Source organism: Acipenser ruthenus, chromosome 25, assembly GCF_902713425.1.
Source record: "Acipenser ruthenus chromosome 25, fAciRut3.2 maternal haplotype, whole genome shotgun sequence".
Taxonomy (NCBI): Eukaryota; Metazoa; Chordata; class Actinopteri; order Acipenseriformes; family Acipenseridae; genus Acipenser; species Acipenser ruthenus.
This window is the reverse complement of record NC_081213.1, coordinates 24,793,476-24,817,204: the sequence shown is the minus strand read 5'-3', so window position 1 is coordinate 24,817,204 and position 23,729 is coordinate 24,793,476. Positions and strand designations below refer to the sequence as shown.

Genomic DNA, 23,729 nt, shown 5'->3' with positions numbered 1-23,729 from the left:
TTGTGTGAAAAACAATGATTACCTGTCAATACCGCCTCTCCAAAAAGGGCACCAGATAACCCCCACAGTATTTTGTTTTAAATAATATGAAGGTGAAGAAAGCAAGATAGAGATATGATAAGGTGTTTTCATGCTTAACCTTAATCTTGAAACATTTAATTGTCTGATAAATGCTAAACTAGTTCCACATATAAAAAACAAATATACCCAACATACATGTGCCCTATGGGCATGATAATACAGTATTATAATAAAAATCACCATCTGATTATTGAATCCTTTCAAATGATTACGTGATAGGAGAGGAAACTTAGGCAATAACGCTTTTCCGTAAGTTGTGCTTATCCTGTAGATAGTGTTGATGAGGAGGCTGTGTAATACATGTCTTTTTAATACACATGCAGCTCATATTTCTGTAATATAAATACCCTGGCATCATTGTACATTTTTCCAAAAAGCTACATTGTCAGTTTTGTTTAGTACACAACCAGTTACTTGTTTTAGTCACAAATAAAAGCAATGTGGCAATTATTGTGATTATGTCAAAAGCATCATGCCTTTAACTGCAGACCCCATGGGCTGAATAGACAAGAACATTACTTGAGTTATTTATGTACCATTTGTATTCTTATGATATTTTACCATATAGCAAGAAAAGAGACCATATAGTCAAAAATGCCCATGTTTGTCAAAGTGATTCTGGCTGGGTTGTTTCTGCCATTGGTAAGTTTGACTAATTGTACATTTTTTGTTGTTGTTGACTAGTGCTGTTTTGTAAGATGTTAGCACCATGTGATAAAAAAATAATAATTTGAATGATAAAAAAAAATAAATAAATAAATAAAAAAAAAAAAAAAAAAAATAATAATAATAATAATAATAATAATAATAATAATAATAATAAACACAAGAGCAACAACCCATTTGTGGTTTTGTGTATTTCTTTACAGATATATACATTTTTCTTCAGGTGACGGAAACAAATGAATTGAGAGCATTGGGACCTAATTAAGCCTGCACTGTACTGCAAGCCTTTGTGGTGTCAATATATCCAGGACTCATTGATTTAGTGCCGGGTCCTGTTATTGCACCAGACTGGAGCAATGAGTTCCACTTGGTGGTATAATTATCCTTAAAGGTATCTTGTTTTCTTATTGTATCTTAATAAATCCTGGCAGGTTTCTGTGAATACTAAGTTACAGTTAACAGGACAGTCAAATTAAACCGCATCAGTAAAATAAATGCACATTTTTAATACACTTCACATTTATAAGCAGGATAAACAGCTTCCCAAGAAAAGAAATCCAGTTCTGCTGAACTGCAAAGATCTGGAGGTTTTTAAGCAAGGAGCTGCAGACCTAGATCCGTTTTTAACCTAGAAAACATTGCAGGTATAACTGTGTAAAATGTGTGAGTTTCAAAGACACAATATATAAAGCCACTGGTACAAGTACAGTGCTCCAGTCTGTGTAAGGATAGAGTGGGGGGTCTAAGTCTCTCACAGCAGATTCACTTCTCATAGGACTGCTCAACTTTCACAGTCATTAAAAAATAAAAACAAAATACTTTTCTACCTCGTATGGTATAAATCATTTCATCAAATCTCTACATGAAGTCAGAAATGTTTAATTCATTTATTTTTTAAAGATAAACATCACATTTCAAAACAATACTCCCTTTTTAAATTACTTATTTTAAAAACAAATCCTGAAAACATAACAAAAGAAAAATAAATATTTTGAGGAGGGCTGAAGCGCTGCAAGCGAGCCCCCCAACCACAATGCAAAAGAGCCAGGGGCTCGTCGGCATTCATGGTTTTAGAGCTCCCAACCTCATCCCATCTCACCAACAGAGGACAGACTCCACAACGGCAATGCATCACACAACAATGCCTGCGACACCCAACCTCAGCTAACCTGTGTTCTGTAGTTTAACCCCCTACTGACGGAAACCTCAGGTTCAAGTCTTTCCCATACTCTTGATGTCAATGCTATAACCAAGAGGACATTTTTAGACTGACACTTTTGTAGTCCCAGTGCAAAGTCAGCACTCTCATCTAACTAATAGAGCAGGGGTGGCCAACCCTGGTCCTGGAGCACCGCAGTGTCTGGTGATGGTTCCACCTGAGTTCTCAATTACTTAATTGAACCAATCATTTTATTAATTGGTCAACACTAACATTTCCAGGTCTTTAGCCATTAATGATTCTACTGGACAGGAGCTATGGCTAAGTGGTATTAGTAAACATCAGGATCCGATTGCTCAAAGAAGGAGTCGTCATCCCGGAGGTGCAGGACCGAGCGATTCGGTCTCCGAGCTGGATAGCTCGGCTCCTTCCCGGGGTAACCTGTAAACAAACAAACGTGAACTGAGGGAGAGAAGCATACTAAAAGTGAAGGTGTTAGAAAGGAAAGGTTTTGGCTGGGGCTCCCCTCTGACTCATGTAGTGAACCTTCCTTCTTGGAGGACGGGGTGGCTCGGCTGACCCAAGGTTGGGAAGTGAAGCTTCACTTGCCCCCCGAGGAGACCGTTACAGAGGTGACGCAGCATAGTGGAGGAGGTTGGGAGGAGGAGGAAAAAACTCAAACACAGACAAAGAATGGGGAGTGCTCAGGTTTATATATGATTGGCAATTGAATTGGCACGAACTGAGAAAGGAGGTGGAGTCCTACCTCCTGTCCCCTGAACCCCACATAAAAAGGTACCCAGAAAACCTGAAGGATTGTGGCTCTCCAGGACCAGGATTGGCCACCCCTGCACTGGAGCAAGGAGCTAAGACGGCAGGCAATTGTGTTTCTTATCGAATTTGATGTAGAGGTGTAGACAACGAAGAAAACGGTCAACTTGAAATGAAGAAACTAGAGCTACTGTACAGGTTTAGGGTTCAACGCTTCCATCTGAGACCCTTTCCGTGGCAGTTTAGCTTAATGTCAAGTTAGTTATCACACCCGCAAAAGGAAGCTAAACATCTTTTCATCAAGTTCTTCCATTACAATGTGCATGGTCCCTTTCAACAAGGTTTCTCTTCATTCGCACAAAATATCTTGAAGTAAACAAAATTAGCATGACATTCATTAGCCTGTTCATTAAGAACATTTTTCAGTGCCTTTCTTTCTTTTTAAATCAAGTGCTGTCATTAACTGTGCAGTTGAAGCAGCACATACCATCATATAAATACTGTAGGCACCATAACACCTAATTATTGCCAGGAGATGATGTTCCAAATCAAAGTGACATGATGAAATTGGAATTGACTGTCACTTCATTGCTGGTAATAGGCCATTAGTAAAAAAATTCAAAGCTTTTTGTAATGGCTTTGATTACAGAAGCTTAACAGATATAAATAGGTCGGCTTAGGCATTTTATTTCCTTCACATTTCTTTGTGTTACATTTATTTTTCTAGTTTAATATATTAGTGTGCTTTTATATTTTAATTTACACCAAACAAAATGTCAAAAATCAAACTCAGACTTAAATCATTGTACAGAAAATCATGAACCCATTTTTAAAGCATCATGTATAAGATATATGAACATGAAGTACCAAAGCTTCATATTAAAATTGCCTGAGTTTTAGTTTTAGTACTACTGTAATTTTTTTACTGCATTGCTGGTCAGCTATAAAAACATGATCTCTAGCAAGCACTACATGTTGCTAAGGTGATTTTCTTTCTAGTCTAAAAAATAACATTTCAAAAACATTTTCACTTGGTTGCAAGCCTGTGTAGAGGGTACTCAGTCTAATGCACTGTGTCATGGAATCATAAAAGCTGTAACCACTTGATCCTAAATTGTTGTAAATGGAACCTTTCAGGGGGAAATTACAACTTTTTTTTTTCAGATTCCTCCATTTTGTACAGCATCACTTTTGACATGCTGAGTTGAAAAGTCTCTTTCCACGTGGTTTCAGAGCTTGATGTTTGTTGTGTGTAATGATTTCCTATTTGAATATCTAGGGTTGCATTTCCAATTATTTGGCTAGGACACAAAGTTCAACAACAGCATCATCTCTTACCTCTGGACTGTTTTAATATTATTATTATTTATTATTTAGAAATAATTACTGTAGTTGTAAAAAATAAACTAAAAACAAAAAAGCAGTAATATTTAAAAAATGTTTTGTAACTATTTAAGAATAGGCTATACTTTTAAGTATGCAGTACTTTCTTCAAAATATTGTATTTAACTAGCATGTTCAAAATGAGTAAAGGCAACACAATATATCTGTATTGTTCTTTTTGAGCCTCAGCGGAGAGGAAATAAACAGATTTGCTTTTCGTAAAAAGCAGTAAAATATTAAACATGAGCTCTTCATCACTATTTGTACAACTATTAGAAGCTTAAAAGAAGCCCAATGTATTGCCCTTCATTAAAACCATTATGTTTATTTTAAAAAAGACACTTCACTTGGGATTTGGCAGAGGAAGGTTGGAATACACAGTCCAAACGATCGCATACACGTACATTCAGAAGCAACGAACGAGTTCCTTCTAAATGAAAAACAAGGAATTGGTAAAGGTCTGTTTTTTTATTATGTGCATCCCTCAGATAACCCCTAAGGCAGACAAAAAACAGAGATTGATTTCCAGTGACACAGTGACTTGAAAAGATCAAAGATAAATGAGTTCAGGTGACCTTAACCTGTGTGTCACTGCATGGAAACAATGCAAATGAAAGCTGTGATGTTTTGGGTTTTAACTGTAAACATGACCTGATTCAATAACTACTGCTTTTACACTTTGCAGATCATGTACAACTAAACATATTGTTATTTTCTGTAAATGACCTGCTACTGCATATAAAACGCACATCCATAAAACATAAAATATTCCCTTTCTATATAACTATAATCAAATATAGCAAGAGCAGACATGCACTGTCCAATACCTTGGAAACTGTTGTACAGGCCATGTATTGCATGCTCTAGCACACTTGTAGGTGAAAGCGTGAAAGCGTACAGTACAGGATTTTTATAAAGTCATTACCAAGCCAGACATAAGCTCTTTCAGCTCATTTGAAAACAGCAGAGAAAAGAGATGGGCTTTCATCTGAGATCACATTCCCCCATGGTTGTACAATTCAACAGTGAAGGGGTTGTTAAATGTACATTTTCCTCTTGGACCAACAACCATCATTACACATGATCAGCTGTGAAACCCACAACTAGCTCTGGCCCGCTGAGTACCGATGTTGGACACTGCTGAGACGTCTACACAGGCAGACAGGTGGACAGAGTGGCGTTTCTTGTTTATAAAATTCACATTTATAAGGAGTTATATTAAATACCATACCAAAGACCACATCTAACATGGAAATAATGAAGGCAAAGTGCAGGGCAGTGAAAAGGAGGCAGATCGTTCCAGAACTCCTTTATCCATTGATCTTCCCCTGCTTAAAGACCACAGAAAGCTATTTCATCTCATGATGCATTTCATAGCAAAACAGGTTACATTTCCTCTGCGGATTGGTGATGAGTATTTATACTTGATATATAAACAAGGATGCCCTCTTTTTCAATCCATTATAACCCTGTTTGCTTTTCATTTATTGATTGCTTCCAGGTTATATATCTTCTGTATGCTTCAACAGCGTTACGAAGGTACATATAATATTAAGGATAAAATTCAAGGAAAATGAAAGCATTTTTTTTTCCTGTTATATTTATTCATGGATAAACAGCTCCCTATAGTGGAAGCCTTTGAACATGACATTCACTACTCCATACTAGAAATCCCTGTGTGTCTTTGTTTCAAACCTTAACCTAGCTAATGTTTTTTTACTGCCTTCTCTATGTAGCCATTTTAAGGTGGAGTACCATCGTCTGTTTCCTCCATTCTGGGAAAAGATAAATAGGGGTCAACCAGTAATTGATATAGTTTTTTACTCTCAGCATGATCTATGACTGTAATGGTCTTTACAGGTAATACACTGAGCATCTCATGTTCCATATGAAAGCCATGGTTTCATGATCATTCTTGCACGCGAAACAGTAAGTGTTGGCATCAGCCTCACAAAGCCCACTCAATGACATTACCTTGCATTTGTTGGGATCTAAAATACAGAGGTCAAAAGACGTTCTAATCATACATCATTTTATTTCAGTAGTGTTGTTTGCTGGTACTGACCTGTTTATACATGTTCAGAGTTTTTAGTATGGTGTCATTTTTGTTTCATGCCAATAAAGGGGAAAGCAAGCCAGTAAAAAGTCCAAGAGAGACCTGGTGTGTGAGTGGGATTAGCTGGACCGAGGCTGTAAACTGTCCTGTAAATAATCTGTTTGTGTAAAAATTAGACTTTCCGCATTTAAAAAAAAAAAAAAGAAGATGGTCAGGCAATAAAATCTGGATAGTATCTAAATCTACAGTTCAAATAGACATTAGAGCACAATACTGTTAGCGAGCTGTTTCTGCAGTGCCCAGTCTGGTACACCGGCTACATAAAGTTCAACATTTCAATGTGAAAATCAAAATAGCGGTGGTGGATCCCTCGCTTACTTTTTCTCTGTTCTTTTGTATTTTCTACACTGTTTGGGGGAGATCTAAAAAAGAAAATCTATATAGTGCAATGCCTGTCCCCGGAGCAAATGGACAGTAAAGCATGGATAGATTAACAAGTGGCAGATCCAGCACGTTTTACTTACAAAGAGTTCAAACTAAAGCTTTGAAAAGTACAAGCAATGTAAACAGGAATTAAAAGTATTTTTATTTGAAAGTCAGTCAGTTAAAAATGGAGTTGAACTTTTAAGTTTGATAAACAGATCTAGGCAAGAATAAGGAATCCTGGGTAGCGAGTACTGTAGCACTATGACCTTGCTTCTTGAAAAGGGAACCAGCCCACACGCTCAAGCGTTTATTTCCACATTCCAGTAATGTAGACAGTCAGGTGGCCTTTTGGAAACATTGATCTCATTGTGCTGCTGTATCTGTGCTCTGGCTTATGGAAAGATTCCCAATGGTACGTGGAAACAGAATAGCCCTAGGGTTAGGGCAAAAGAGCACAGCTTCTTAGTAGAAAACAGGAATCATAACAGCGATGAGACAGAGCCTCTATGGAAGCACACTTGGTACAGCGAGTCTAGTGAATTTAATAAAACGATTTTCTTGCTTCCATATTCTTCTAAGCACTGCTGGCACTCATGCACATTGTGTTGGCTTCTACCTTTCATCTGCTGCTGCTGTATCACATACATACCATTGGACTCATGATCTTAATATTTACTGTACATTCAACATCATCGGAACATTTGAGTCCTATACTGATGTTAAAACCAGATTTCAACAACTGGCTCTGAAATGAAACATCTCTGTTGGATATGGATGGGATGCTGCTAAGTGCATAATAGTTGCTGCCTAATTATAGTCATAGAACTTCTGTTGTGTAATAGTTCTCATAGTATAAAACACTCTGAGAAGTGCATGAAAAAGCACTTAATGTTAATGTTGCTTGACAGAAGTATACTTCATGCAGTGCTGTTAAGGCTTTTAAACTGCACAGCAATGTGGCAAAGTACAAATCATCCTGATGACTGAACCAGACGAGAGCTTTTCATTCCCCATACTTTGGCTACTATAAAAGTATATAAAAAGTACAATGCAGGCTACAGTAAAGAGACACTGCAGACTTATGAACAGTGTAAAGACATTACAGCAGTATTACTGGTGGCCACCAAGGGGCAGTGTACTCTAAGGATTTGATAAGAGTGATAAAACACATAGACGTGTGAAAATGAAGATAACCATTAAACCATTTCAATTTACAATTTAATAGTCAGTGAAATATAAAACCTGCTCGCTTAAAGCCAGCTAAATATCTGGTTTGTATTGTATGCGGTTTTTCGTTTTGGGGTATTAGCAGTATTTTAAAAATCATTGTAGCAAACAAATGATAATACTGTATTTTATATGACGTAACATTTGAAGCGGTTGATAACTGTGTTTGCCTTAGTAAGTTGCATCTTTAGATACAAGTTCATTCTAGTATCTGCCTGGGTTCCATTTCTTTACACTTAAGGCTTACTGTACAGTGAACCCAGATTCAGAGTACGAAACAGACAACGCCCCCTTCTTAAGTGTATCAGTGAAAAGGAGTAAAAAAGAAACTGATCATGAGCCTCAAGTTAGATGTGAGCCTAGGTTTTGTGTGACTAAGCTTAGAGTATTGGAACCCGGGATCTTCAACTGTTTCTAATTTCTATAATTCTGATCCCAGAAAACATAGAGTACAGTAGATGCAATGGACAATGTGTGCATGTGCTGCACTAAACCCTCAGTGTTGCTTAACCAACACATGTCATATCAATAAAAAAGTCTGGTAAATGGAGACCAGTATTGTTCATGCTGCTCTGGGAATTTATTTAATTTTCTGCTTTTTTTTCACTTGTGCTCCTGTCAGGTATTGTTTATAGACAGTAAGCAGCAAGAGTCATAGTTCATTATTTTCTTCAGACTATAAAATAAAATTTACATCACATAATTTACTGACTTTTGAAACCACAAACATTCCAGAAACACACTCTAGGGACAGGGGAATAACAATCAGAAAGCATGACTGTTTGCATAGTATTAAATGAACAGAGACATTGAGTTCTTTATTTACAATTATTGTCTAGATTAAAAAATTCATAAAAACAGATGGATGAACACATATCATTTACTCATACATGGCTAGATTGCAACTGCCATGTTGGTTTTTTTTTTGTTCCACAAAATTCATGCTGCCAAGTACAGTACATAGAAGCATTTATGCATTGCAGTGATTTTTTAAATAAATTGGTCACGTATTTCATAATTTGTACCCAACTGCAAAGAGCTTTAAAGCAACAAAGTTAAACACTTTGTGCAGAATGTGTGACCTGTATTTGTGACTTGAATAATAGCTCATTTGACTAAACAAAAGCTGCATCACATATACAGAGCACAGTCTCCGCTCACAGAAGCCTGAATATCTATGCATCTCAGATGAAAGTTGCTATTTACAAAAGAAGAATATACTGCACGACTCAATACCATTTATTTCAAAGACGGGTTTCTGGTTAATGTACAAATGTGTTTTAAAGGTTGGCTGAAACTACTGAATGTATTAAAACACCTTTTGAAAGAGCATAATAATAATAATAATAATAATAATAATAATAATAATAATAATAATACAGGAGTTGCAGAAAAGGGCACTCCTTAAAAAAAAAAAAAAAAAACATAATAAATGGTCCTTCACTTATATCTCTCGCAAACATCTAAGCTGCTTAAATTTACACAAAATCTTATACAGGCCACATAACTGAAATCCTGGTAGAAAGTGGGATTTGACCTACTGTATATATGAGGATTGCTTCATGCTTCCGAGTAAGCCCCATAAATAAAAAAAATTAAAGATAAGATACCAGGGCTGTTAACATCTTGATGCATTTATTAGTATATCCTCCATGATAGTCTTTCAAATGGCCTTTCTTTTAGAAAGCACAATAAATAGTTAACATCTACACGGTTGAGAGGCTAGAGTATATTCAGTGACTGCAGGAAGACAAGCTTGGTTAAATCACACAAAAGCACATCTACAGTAAATATACACCACAGAAAGTTTCATTCATATCTGGATAGTGCAGAAAATGAGAATTTTTAAAAATTCAAAAAAAAAACAATCCATATTGTCTTTGTTCAAAATGCCAACAGCCCAAAAGCTGTGATTTTTCCTTTAAAAAAAAAAAAAAGAAAAAAGAGAAAAGAAATCTAAAACCACTAAAATGAAAAATCAACACAAGATTCCACAAGACTTCAACACAACTTTTGATTTCCATATAGATAAAGCCAAATATAACTTAGTTTGAAATTGTTTCTCATATTATAAACCCATCACAGCCTTTGATGGTTACACTTAATTTAAAACATCTCATTTGAACAAGCATTGCTTATGTAGCAGACATTTCAATAAAATCGGTTCAGAGTGGCCCTCTCAGGCTCGAGACTGACCAAACATGAAGTCCAAGCATTCCATAAAAAAGAAAAAGAACATTAAATAAAAAAAGAGAGAGAACCTATACCAGAAGATTTGTATTTGGAAACAAAGGAAGCCTTTCAGTTTTGTTCCCCACAATCATGTAATATTAAGATGCCACATTAAATAATATATCCCATTATATTTTGGCTTCTTTCTTCTAAAAATATCTACATATTTAACAAAAATAGCAGGCAAATTCAGTACACAGTTTGTAATAAAACACCCAAGTCCAATATTACAGAGGTACTCAACAACTCGATTTGTTCATACTACATCAGTAGAACCGTTTGTACCCTACAAATAAACCAGGAAGTATCTACAGCTTTTGTAAACAAATTACATTCTCTTTAGGACATAAATAAGTTAAAGTAGTAAGAGCCATTTAAGCAGAAACAAGGCAACATGCCAACAAACAAAGATGATAAACTCTGTATATAATATATGTTTAATAAATGCAGATTATTCATAGGTTCCTCTTTCCAATTGGTGCAAATCTACTGTGCATGTTCAGCTTTGAAACTTTAATACACATTTTTTTCTTGTTACTTAAATAAATCTATACAATTAAGTCCATGCCACACAAGCACTTCAAAAAAAGTCACAGACCAGTGAATTGGATAAGCTGTCTTAAAATGAAGTCCGCTGCAGTTCCCACCAAAAAAATTAAATTAAATAAAAACATGTGGGAAATGTACATTCATGCAGGAGCGATTATTTGTTTTTTTGGGGAGTGGGGGGGGATGGGTGGGTCTGACTTGTTCGAATCACTTTGTTAGTGATGTCTTACTTTTCCTCACAGAGAAGAGTAGCTCTTTTAAAACAGTTTTTCAGCCAGCAGTTGATTCGGTTTTGTTGTTTGTTGTTTTTTTTTTGCAAAGACATGTTCAGCTAAAGTGAGGTCTCCAGGCTGTGTAGAGGGCTTCCTGGACTTGAAGAACCAGCTGATTTACTTGTGTCAGTGGTAAGATTAATTCCACTATCGATAGCATTGTTGTTCTTGTTGGGTGATGAGGGTTGACTGGAGTTTTGCTTGAGAGCTGCATCTTCTTCTATGTCTGTATCATCTATAAGGGGGATGTGGGGCTGGGAGTCTTCTATTCTAAACTCTGGATGAGTCATGAAGTTGTGAATGGAGGATTTCGATTCAGGTTTCTCCAATCCTTCATAGAGGGAGCTACGGAATGCCTTCACGACGCGGATCTACAAAAGAAAACCATGGCAACAAGAAAACATTAAGTGAGTTCTTCAGTGATAATTATATAAATAAATAAAGAGAGACAGCATATGGTTAGGGTGGTGCAGATAGCTGTAGTCCACAGTCACGAGACTTAGAAGCATACACGTGCATTGTGGGGTTTCGGTGGGAACTGCAATAAAATTTAAAAAAAAAAAAAACTGTAATAAAAAAGCCATTGGAGATAATGGACAGCACAGGTCATTAAAAGCAAAAGATCCAATGTGTAAATACCTAGAGATAAGCCATGTTAATAAAATGCAAATGTAAAACCCATGCATGGTTGGAAAGTCTTGCAGTGAGTAAGTAAGTTGGATAAAGTTTCAGTTTTGTTTTTAACATTATTGGTGGGAAGAACAAAAGACACACACAAAGACTCCACACGACAAAAAGACAATAGCACAAAAAACTAAACGTAATGGAATGAGAAGATTGATAGCTTGCTTTGACGTTGCTTGGTTGTAAATTTGCAAAACACAATGGCAGCAGGCTAGAAGCTCATAAGCCAACCACAGTACAGAATGGAACATGCAGTACAACACCAGACCACATTTACCACATGAACGTCGGACAGTGGCACACAGACCGCTGTGCTTTGAAGCCTGGAATTGGGGAATACATCTGGATTTTTACAAGCTTGACTCCATGCACATCTGAGGTAAACACTCAAGTATAGGCCCAAAATAATTTTATCTGCTCATTTTCACCAAAAAAGGTAATAATAAAATCAAATACATATTTTGAAATACTTAGTTTAATTTATGGCTCTCCTACCACTACCAGACATGTTACACTGCCAGTTTTAGTTATGTATTGTTTGCATCCTGGCCAGTCATCTCAGATCAACAAAATTCCAAAATCAATCTCACAAGTAATCTCTGTACCATTCAAATAGTAAGTAGGCTTCCGGTTTTCCTGGAGGTTTTGTTTGGAAACATTCAGGGGAAAATCGGTTGTACAAACAGATTAAGTAAAGAAATGTATTTTCAAGTTTTGCACATTCAAATCTTTGAAAACCCGGTTCCAAGAAGAAATAGCATCTTAATTTGTATCTTTAAAAAGATCTACATTATCATATTACTTGTCTATAGTAAATAATAATAATAATAATAATAATAATAATAATAATAATAATAATAATTTAGTATCTGGAGTACAGTACATTGTAAAGTCTGCCTTCTGCACAATCACATTTGAAAACATGCTTAAAAATGATTACTTCTAGTTAGAAGATCACTTACTTAAATCCCTTGAACTTTTCTAATGGCATTCGTTAGAGCTATAACTACACAACAGATATTTTCTACTTTACTGTCCATTTTATCACTGTATTAGATTCAACATTATAGATGCTATTCCTCTAGTTAATTTCTTTTAGGATGATACATCTTTCATGCATCATTAATAAATGTATTTTTAAATCAAATGAAAGATTACAGTTAATGAAAAAGTAGGGCATTATTGTCATTTAATGTTTTCTGCCAGTTTTTGGAATAAGTTTTATTCATTACAATTCCTAAGTTCTATTTGGTTTCAGCAAGACAATCAAAGAGTGCAATTTTATTGTGTGGGTTTTAGCGGATTCCATAAATATGATTTGACCTGACTTTCATTTAGCTGTTAGTTGTTTTATTTAGTTTTTGCAGACGCGGTAGCGTATTTTGGCAAGAAGATAAAATCTCTTAGACTTTACAGAGTAGGGATGATAAATGACAATGAGGGTCAGGACAGATCATGTAAATGGTAATGCCTAGCACCTATCCAGGCAGGACTGGCACTATTGGGTAAACCTTACATGGTTGGCAATGCAAAGGCAGAACAAATAATGAACTACAGTACTGTAACTCCGTGGAGTTTGTATTTCAAAATGCAGACAACAACATGGCTTTTGACAAGACTATGGGAAAACACTTCAAGCATTGCTGTTGACTTGTCTTCTCTCTTCTTGGTAGCTGAAAAAAAAAGCCTCCAGTATTTATCCACATCCTGAAAAGTAAGACTTAAAAATACTTTAGCGAAACAGATAACATGGCTCTTTAATGCAATACAGAACAAACCACGGGGAAAAAAAATCTTACTTTTGTCCTAGAAAACTACATTTATCCAATATATAGATTTGGCACTTTTTGGCTTATACTTGAATGTTTACCCAGCCTGGTGAGTTTGTTGCCTGGGATTTTATTCACATTAATTTCAGACTTAACGGTTAAGACTCACAACCTGAAATTCATGGCCTCCTGTTGCACCCTTTGTCCAGGGTTCTCTAGCCCTCTGCAGGAAACAAACACATTTAACATTTAGACAAACACAAATGCTCTCTGACTAGAGGTAACTAGATAAGATTGATAGAAAGGGTTAGGGGGTGAGGAGGGTCAAAAAGGAAAAAGAAAAGCTAAAGAGTTGTGCAGAGATGCCACCCTCTGGAAACATCATATCAATTGGTCTATAAAAATCTATACCGGTATTTGAATATACATATATAGTACTACACTGTCATGCCTTGCGTAATAATTAGCTGTGGGTTGTCTAGCTTGGAGATGTTGGTCACATTCATTTACAATATCAGTCCCTCAAGAGGATTAAGATCTGGCACTAGAACAGGAGGTTCAAGCCCTATGCTCTTCCCTATAACAAGAAGGCTCCTGTTTTTACAATGAAGCATGGCTGCCATGCAACCTTGGGCCATTCAAATCACTTGATCTCAATGCAATAAAAGCCATGTAGAAATACCTTGTTATAACATTATACACTCCAGATAAACTGTAATCAATATGTTAGAGTTAAATCCTCTACACACCGGAAAATAGGATTGGTGACTATTTTTGCGATTTTGTCGTGCGACAGCTAGGGAACTGACCAATGAGGAACAGCTTCCCTTGCACGCCTTCAGTAAACAATGGCAGAAGAAAATATAATTATTAAAAGTACCCAGAGCTGTACAATAAAATGATAAAGACACGGCAATGAGGGAGAACATCTGGCAGTCCAGATATAGCTGGTGTGTATGATTTGTTTACCTTTACTGAAATAAGTATTCTGGAAAGCTATTATGTATTGTAAATTTGTATTAGCTGTATAACAGGACTATCATACATGTGATTCAGCTGACGATACAATCATCAGAGTCACCTATTTTGACGTGCTCGTGACTCCACAAGGTTATATAAAGTGGTAAGCGATACAGCAGTCAATGTATCCATAATGTTTCTGTGACTTCCACTCTTTGGATGATTCATTTGATGTTCCAGGAAGAAACCATCACCACCCGATGAAAGCAACGATGTGATACTGTCTGTTCAGCCTCCTCCACACATCAGGCAAACAAAATAAAGTGTGATCATCACCCAGTTTAAGTGCTGAAGATCTCAGCATTAAGGTGTCAGTGTTGGTCCCAGCTATAGCCTTGGTGCAATTTAGTGTAGCATTCTTAATTCAATGTTCAGACAGTGTGTCTATATACATGAAATACATCAACACAATCTCAGGTTCTCAGGGAAAAACCTTTTGGAGTTACGCAACTGCTTGTTCTTCTAAATGGCATTTAAACTAATATGTATAAAATCATATTTTATGACACTGTCTCCGGAACACTACCTCTCTATGCATGTGTGAGTGTTTGTGGATGACTGTGTGTGCGCCATACCATCTCCAAGCAGCTGCAGCAAATTCCCTCACCGTGGACTAAAATCACAGCATTCTCTCAAATAGGTGGTGTGTAATTCTTGATTCTACATATTTTAGTGTATATTTTACTTTCCGAATACTGTAAGCATTAAAAGCAAGCCATAATGGGTTTAAAACGGTCAAATTAGACAGGTAATGCCCAGATGGGACACAAGGATACCAAGAGGAACTTTACTAGAAGGTTACACAGCCTTCAGGCTTGCAGTTTTGTAACATAGAGATTGTAAAAAAAAAAGAAGTGTACAGTTATCTACGGCAAAGCACACTGCTTTGAGATGTGTACAGTACGGTCTGGTTTCTGTTTAATAAATAATAAGGAGAAATAACTGAAACAGCTGTTGTTGGGTGGTTGGCATCTCTGTTGATCTGAGCACTAAGAATTCACACTCACGCCCAGCTGTAGCAGCAGCAGAAGTGCTGGTAGGAGAGGAAAGAGCATTGGATAACGAGACTTGACTAGGACTAGAAATATTGGTTACATCCTGATGTTGACTGGTGGTGGAGGACTGCCGCCTCAGGGCTCCCTGAAAGGAAGTGCCACTCTTGAATGTATTCACTACTTCCATCTGCAATGGAGGAGAGAACGAGACAGTTTGCTTAGAAAAGGGACAGAGGAGTAGAATGGACCAGGGTACCAATAACCTTCATGATCACCCCCCATCCTCCAATCAAGTCCATTGTTTAGTAACACAGTACACAATAACAGAATTAGTCTGTCCTGTTAAAAACAAGAATGGCAGAAATTGAGCCATTTCCATGGCTTACTTCTGAAAGGAGAAAAAATGTTTGTTAAATGTTGCAAAATCAAAATAAAAGTATGAAAATACACGTATATATATTTGTAAGTAAGCCATTCAATTGCATTTCTTATTTGCTTTTTGTAGGTTTGTTATTTTAACGGTTTCTCCTTTCAGATGGTTTAAATGTCACTATGGAATAGCCACAAAGGTAGAACCTCCATAGAGGTACAGTATGTTTTATTTTGATAAAATACAAAAACTGCTCCACTATTGTCAAAATAAATGATTTTACCCTGAAACAGATGGAGGAAAAAAACTGTTATATATCTCAATAAAAGGAATATCCTGATAAATATTAAAAGCAAAACTATTTTTCATACTGTATAAATATATCCATTTTAGAACAGTGTGTTATCAGACTTGAACGGCAAATAAAAAAAAAAAAAATAGATAGATAATTACTTGAGTCTGAATCCTGTTAAGCCCACGGAACCACAGGATCTGGCCGCGGCGCAGCTCTCTCTCAGAGTGGTCAATCTCTTCTGCATCTTCATTCATTTCCTCTTCTGGCATCTCATCCTTATGTGTGAGCTGCCCTGCTCCTTTTAGGAACTTCAGACTATTTTTTGGAATGGTTGATATGACCTGAAATGAGAAATAAGGACTGAGAAAAAAAAATCACCACTGGGTGCAGCTGAAATGTTAAAGGTTGAACGGTGCAAGGGCAGGGGTGGTCATGATGCCACCTTTCCCCTTGTGATCTAGAGCAGCACTTTGTTTTATGATCTACTGCCGTTTAACTACCAGGTATCAATACACTTTCTAGTTGTGTCTTTCTTCATGAAAGCTTGGACAACTTAAAAACAAAACAAACAAAAAAAACACCTGCTGTCTAAAAGGGTCCTCTTCAAAACAAGCTGGCAGTGCCACCCTAGTGAGGTTTTCCTGGTGCATGTAGTTTCTTTTCTTTTTTTCCAAATTAAAGATGAGTGTAAAACAGCGTAACAGTTACCTGTCCCCATAAGAGTTCTCCAAATCCAAGAAATAGGCACCACAACCACTTGTCAACATCAAGTGGAGAGCAGCTGAAGGGTTTTCCACCAAACTGCACGATGACAATCTGTAAGAAATGTTTTATATATTACCTCTACCACACCCTAAAACACTTTTAAAATGTTTAACCCTCAAATCTATAGATTAACTGTGGTAAATGATACATTGTTTAACATCTGCTGTTAAACAGTATTTTTTTTCTGGAGATCAACATGAAACATCAAAAAGCTACAAATATATATTATTGTTTACAACTGTAAGTCGCCCTGGATAAGGGCGTCTGCTAAGAAATAAATAATAATAATAATAATATTATTATTTGTCATACACAACTAATACCCCACTTTTATTCATTATTATCTATATATTATATATTATTATATATTATGCTACCTGAATGCCAAGTGTGCCTAAAACAATAGAGCAGAAGATGGGGTTCCTGAAAATGCCATCAAAGACGTTTCTTTCACCATGGATTTTACGAGCATTGATCTCATTGAAGAGCTGCATCATAACAAACGTGTTGAAGATAATGGTGTAGTGTTCGGATGCAGGGGCGTGGAGCGGGGCGTTCCTGCCACTGTCGATGTTGAAAATCTGTTCACCTTAAGGAAAAGAATGAGAACAGTGTAATAGTCTTGTATTTCTAATGACATTGTAACGTGGTAAGAAAATATTTCAGTAGCATTATAAATGAAAGAGTTATAAAACCTCATATCAGCAACAAACAGAATGTGAAATTAAAAAATAAACAAATTCCACCAGAGAGAGATCAAGCTTGCTATTTCATACTGCAGAATTTAAAAACTATCTGAGTAATAGCATTTTTGCATTTTACTTCATTAAGCACATTGAAATCTCAATGCTGGGTTTCTATGTTCTTAATATCACATACCTTGGTGCTTTGTTTTTATTACAAGTACTGATGTTGATTTTTACAGTTGCACTGAATGACAGTCAGTGTGTATGAACAGCCAAAAGGGAAATTAAAAGGGGTCGTAGTATATTTACAGCACTTGCTTGTTATATAGAAAATATTGGATAAGAGTGTATTTCAACACATAATTTCATTGATCAGGCAAATTGTAGAAATAACAAAACAAGGAGAGAAGCATACAGCGTTAAACCCTTTCTAAATACAAGGATGTAATTATGTACAGTTTATACAGTGATTGATAAGACTTCAAATGTACAGTATATTATAATGCCTTTTACATTGAAAAGCACTCATTAATCAAGTCAGAAGTGTGCATGGTTAAGTACTGACAACTTTACTTCAATCTAAATCCACTTGGGAATTAGTCAGCCCCACATACCAGCAAAGAGCAGGGTGAAGATAATTATAAGCTGATAGATGCCATGGCCAAGGATGTTTTTCATCATCGTGCGGGATATGAGTGGCTTGTTTCTTCCATAGGGTCTCCTCATCAAAAGGGACTCTGTCGGAGGCTCTGTGGCCAAGGCCAACGAGGCAAAAGTGTCCATTATCAGATTGACCCACAACATCTGGACAGCTTTAAGTGGAGAATCCTGGTGGAACAGAAAGATTAGTGTTACACTGTTTATCCCATTGCACTTCAATCAATGGATTTGTAGCGTTGGCTGAGAATACAGTCATTGTTGTGCAATTGTTCTACTGCAATACATCTCTAATACTGTAGAACATACAATGTGTGTGGAGAGTATACCCGTTTATTTTCACAGTTATCACATCCAGAGACCAAGCACCATTGCAAAGAGAGAAATGAATACAAGCAACAAAAATAACTGCTTTGCAATTTTAATCAAGTTCATTGCATTGGATCCCAAATTAGTCCTAACTGAAACGAGTTCATAACCCAGTCTTGCTGGCGGAGAAAAATGAACCTGTACACGATGACACGGGCTTACGGCTAATTCTGTGTGTAGATTTGATTTTTCATTTATAGGCAATGATATATGCAATAGTTGTATATTTAGGCTTGCAGACAACAGAATTGAAAAACAGCAAACAGCTCTACATCCAAGGAGAATCAGGGTCCAATAGGATACTCATCAATCACTAGAAATACTAAAATGAAGAAGAAAGGTACAGTAAATTAATAAACTGAAAAAAGTCATGTTTCAGCATCTGCCTTCTTTAGATAGCATGGGGGAAAAAATAGCTAGATAGACGGATACAGACTATAGTAATATATAAAAAAGGCATTCAATGAAGATCTGGAGTTATACACGAAAGAGTGGTATAGATTTAGCATAGTGTAATGAGTGAAGTACGTTTCACACCACTCTAATTGGCAGTGATTCGTTCTGAAGGCAGTGAAATGTCACTGTTTCAAAGTGCCAACAGCAAGGCACTGGCTCTAATAACAATCTATTATCTGCTGTGCTCTACAGTTCACTCAAGTGTGGAAGCCCATTCCAAGTTGAGGTCTAGACATTAAATACCCATTAGCTTGGGCAACTGACTGCAGCTGAATTTTCATTCCAACTAGAAACCCTTCTCTGTTGATCGAAGCTTTGGCAGAAATATTCCTTAGACTAGAGAAGACTTTCAATCTCGCTCAGCTCGCTGGCTCATTTAAAATCAGCCAAATAAATAATGACAAAAAAAAAAAAAGTTTAGCTTCACAGGCTCTTTAATCATACCTTTTCACATCGAGGTCTGGATTTCGTGTTAAATATGGTACTACTATTACAGGGAAATTCCCATTTGTATTTAAGTCTTATAGATGATTCAGAAAACAATTATTTTGATCTCAACTAAATTAACATCTTGGAACCGAGGATAATTATTTTGTCACAATTGTACTGTACCTAAAAAGGAGTTGCTAACATATGCCTTACTACACGAGTAATGCCAGGGCTCATCCACAGAAACAATGGCTTGCATCATCATTCTGGTAACCAAGAGTCCCATTTCTCTCACTGCACACACTAGAAATGTAAAGCAGATGCCCTTATGCTGAGCTTGGGCCTTCTAGTTGCCTGACAGCAGTAATTATACTGTAGGTATGAACAGATACCCAGAGGAAAGAACTGGAGATGTTTACAACGAAAATGGAGCTTGCTATGATTGTAGCGCTATTATTCCTGAAAGAAAAAAAATCTACTTTGACCCTGTCATTTTTTATTATGACATGTATTTACAGCAAACTTCGAAGCACAACGCCAGTGGGAGTGTCATTTTATGATAATTAAGAATGTGCTATGCTAATATTTCCGGTGTCAGTCATAAAAATAACCATGCTATAAATTAAACATGGCTTGTATTAAAAAGCAACTTTTAAAAGTATAGTGCAATGATGGTGTGATGCGAAACAAATTCTAGAAAAAGAACATTCCATTCTGGGTGCCAGAAGTGGTTATAAACATAGCCTGTGTCATGAATCGAATCATGTTTGATGTGGATGCTGCATAAGCCCACACCTCTTCCAGTTTGTTACTCAAGATAGAATTGTGTAGAGGATTATTAAGGCCATGCAATCAGTTCTACAAATCAAAATGTTTGTTTTATGCATTTAACACAAAACAAAATTATATATATATATATATATATATATATATATATATATATATATATATATATATATATATATATATATACACATACACACACACACCATAGTCATTCAAATATAAGAAACAGAGGAATAAGAAATGACTTTTTTTTTAGGTCATGGGTTAGAGGCATTAAAAAGGTATGATTGATAAGACGCAAGATTGCTCGCAGCACTGGTGTAATTTGAAATCCTGGGTAATGATTTAAACAATATTATTACATAGAGAAGATTACCCCAGGGCTCTCCTTATATTAGTGCACTCCGATTAAGGTTCTTGTATTATATAAACATAAACATGCTTGCTTATTTGTCCCCAGAACAAAAGCTCTTCAGACACCCATGAATAAATCTACCAGTCATTTCTGTAAACCTATTACTGCTTCTCTTCAGTCATTTTTTTGTATTTCTATTTGGAAACATCAATACACTGCTTATCAGTCTATTAGGATCCTGGGAAATCATTCCAAGAATATACACTGAACTGTGCTTCAATACCATTGTGATGGTTCAAACATGTGAGCAGGCATTTCATAATAGGGTTAAAACAACTGGGCACTCAAAAAGCATTCATACTTAAGATTAAAAATCTCTCACAAATGTTCTTTCCCCTGCTCAACAAAAGCAACCCTTCTTTCCGGTGACCTCACCTGGGTTATGCAAGCACCTGTGAATGCAACAATCACAGCCACAACGTTCACAGTCAGCTGGAACTGCAGGAACTTGGAGATGCTGTCGTAAACATTCCTCCCCCACATCACCGCCTTCACAATGCTGGAGAAATTGTCATCTGTCAAAATAATATCAGAGGCTTCCTTCGCCACATCAGTGCCAGCGATGCCCTAAAAAGTTAAGAAGTAAATACAGTGAACTTGTCTTAAAGACACTCGGGTACAGTAGAATACACTGCACAATGCTGCAATGTCCAGATAGACAGTAAACAGTTGATAGTGTGCCACTGTTACTTAAAAATAATATTTTATCTTGCAAGAAAAAGATGTACCTGTGCACAAATATCTGGACCCATTTAAAACCATGCTACCTTTTAAACAGGTTGTTAGCATAGTGTACATTTATACATTTCAAAGCTGGAATTCTTTCTCAAATAAGCCCTAGTCACTGAATATGAAAATGCCCAACGACTGAGTACAATAGAGGTAGTGAAATTGTCCATTAAATTCAGTATGTAATCACAATCTAGGGAAATACATTCAAGATATACACTAGAGGGCACTCAGGCTTCATCAAGGGGTATCCAGGAATCTGCTTAACATGATTGGATATCGGCTTAACAGCTTTTCACATATAAGATGTAACAATCCAGTGCACTAAACTTTGATTTTTTTTTTTAAATGTTACCATAGCAAATCCAACATCTGCTTTCTTCAGGGCAGGTCCATCATTGGTCCCATCGCCAGTCACTGCCACAACCTGCCTCTGCCCCACCTGTGTGCTATCAATGATACCTAGAACCCAAAGACCAGTTTCCATCAAAAGAATTCAAACTTAAATAACTGTTGCATTTATTGATTTAACGTTCCAATGTCTGACACTTACAATTAAAGAATGCTCAATGGAAGCATTTAAAATAAACAAGGAACCCAATTGTTAAGAAATTGACCATAGTTAAGGTATTTGCCACCCATTTTAAAAATAAAAAGGTATTGATTTGGGCCCCACACACCCGAGAATGCTACTCAAAATTAAACAACAGCATAACAGGACTCTACCTTTTACCAAGGTGTGCTTGTCAGTGGGAGAGGACCTTGCAAGTACACGTAGTTTGGGCCAGACCTTGTCAATTCGTTCTTGTTCGACCTAAGCACATAATGTCATTATGAAACACTGTTTTGAAATCATCATGTAAAAAATTGGTTTTCCAGATTTCTGTTTTTAAATTCTTGAGACAGGACTCTTATAACAATAATAATCCACTATGTAGCCCTTATGACAGGTGTAAATTCATGCTGGTGCAAAATAAATAGAAATGTCAGTATAGGAATTTCACTCAATGTTTGCGATTTACATTTCTCAGTGGGTTTTTGCTAAAAGAATGACTTATGTAAAGAATTGTATTTAAGTCATCTTCAATGAGAACTCTCTTCAGCAGATCAATTGGGGTTTCTCCAGCTCATAAAAGAAACAAAAAGGACGTATAATGGTCTTACTTCTCCTTTCTCATTCCGGATCCTTCTATTGAACTCTTTCCCGTCTATACACAAGAAGTCTTCTCCTGGGTGAATGATGCCACACTTAATGGCAATGGCACGGGCAGTGTTGATATTGTCACCGGTAACCATGCGAACAGTGATTCCAGCACGCTGGCATTTTCTGATGGCTTCTGGGACCTGATGCAAAAAAATAATAATTCACACACATTCAAGTATGAAACCACACAATCAGGATTTCATTTTATCGACGGCACCCCTAAATTGTACTACTGTGAGGTTGTTTTACTATTATTATGTATTAGCTCCTTCAAATGTACCTTAACCCTTTCATGCATGAAATATCTTTTAAAAGTAGTTTTCCATTGTTTTAATGGGGAAAAAATTGCATCCTTATATGAGGCTATCATGCATTTGCATCTTCCGTATGTCCATATAAAAGAGTAGAAGAGAGTTTCTTTTTACCCATCCCCATACAAGGTCGACATGCAGGAAAGGGTTAATGGAAAGGTTTAAAAATACAATATCGATCGACAAAAAAAAAAAAAAAGCCAGCCTTAGGAGGACAATATTTAAAATGGCATTCATTTCTTTGGGAACTGCTGTTCTACTTAAGGTGATAATGTATATGCTTATATACATATAGAGACAATATGTGTATTGCCTTCTGCACTCAAGATATTTCAGAAACAAAGTCTGGTTCTGTCAAGCTCCACTTAACTCATCTGAGAATCACAATCAAAGTGGATGAGTCTATTAATAATGCAGATCAGCAGAGGTGGCAGGTGACTTTGTAATATTAGATATTTAGCTCTGTCCACAAATTGTAATGCTTTACATTCCCTTTTCTATTGATTTAACAAAAAGTCAAGGAATCTCTTTACCGTCAGATATCAGGTCTTCAAAACAATAAAATACATTAATAAACAATAAGTTAAAAGGTAAACCAGCATGTATTTTAAGTGATTATTGCATTGCATTGAAGTGAACACTAGCAAAAGCCTAGCTATATTGTAAAAGGTAAATGTAACTGGTCAGTGCCAGGTCAATAAAATATACAGGACTGATGTGCCAGTGATTTGGTAAAGGACAGCATGTCTGCCCATCAGAATTCCTGGAAATACAGGATTCACACATTTCTTACATGTATACATAACAGCTGTACATTAGTTACTTGTTAATTCAGTAAATCTTACAGAAAATAAGCTAATGCTTAAAATACAAAGAAAAAACGAAATACACGTGCTAGTGTAGTGATGTGTTTGTTTGTTTCAGGCTATATATATATATATATATATATATATATATATATATATAT

At 36.3% G+C, this 23,729-nt stretch overlaps 1 protein-coding gene across 14 annotated transcripts in view; it reads right to left on the bottom strand.

Moving 5' to 3' along the window:
- Positions 1-8,325: 8,325 nt before the first annotated feature.
- Positions 8,326-23,729, bottom strand: part of LOC117413594 (plasma membrane calcium-transporting ATPase 2-like) — a 146,197-nt gene continuing 130,793 nt past the window's right edge. For 9 of the 14 annotated variants that reach the window (XM_058999795.1, XM_058999800.1, XM_058999798.1 and 6 more), the window contains 9 exons: positions 22,412-22,591; positions 21,974-22,061; positions 21,603-21,709; positions 20,894-21,085; positions 18,021-18,234; positions 17,098-17,309; positions 16,664-16,771; positions 16,114-16,296; positions 8,326-11,193 (listed from right to left, as the gene is read on the bottom strand). In XM_058999795.1, the coding sequence (XP_058855778.1) occupies positions 10,882-11,193; positions 16,114-16,296; positions 16,664-16,771; positions 17,098-17,309; positions 18,021-18,234; positions 20,894-21,085; positions 21,603-21,709; positions 21,974-22,061; positions 22,412-22,591 (1,596 nt within the window). In that variant the 3' untranslated portion in view covers positions 8,326-10,881. Of the gene's footprint in view, positions 11,194-13,441; positions 13,499-15,302; positions 15,478-16,113; positions 16,297-16,663; positions 16,772-17,097; positions 17,310-18,020; positions 18,235-20,893; positions 21,086-21,602; positions 21,710-21,973; positions 22,062-22,411; positions 22,592-23,729 lie in introns of those variants that run through there. The other 5 variants (XM_058999806.1, XM_058999807.1, XM_058999803.1 and 2 more) reach the window with 4 other exon arrangements.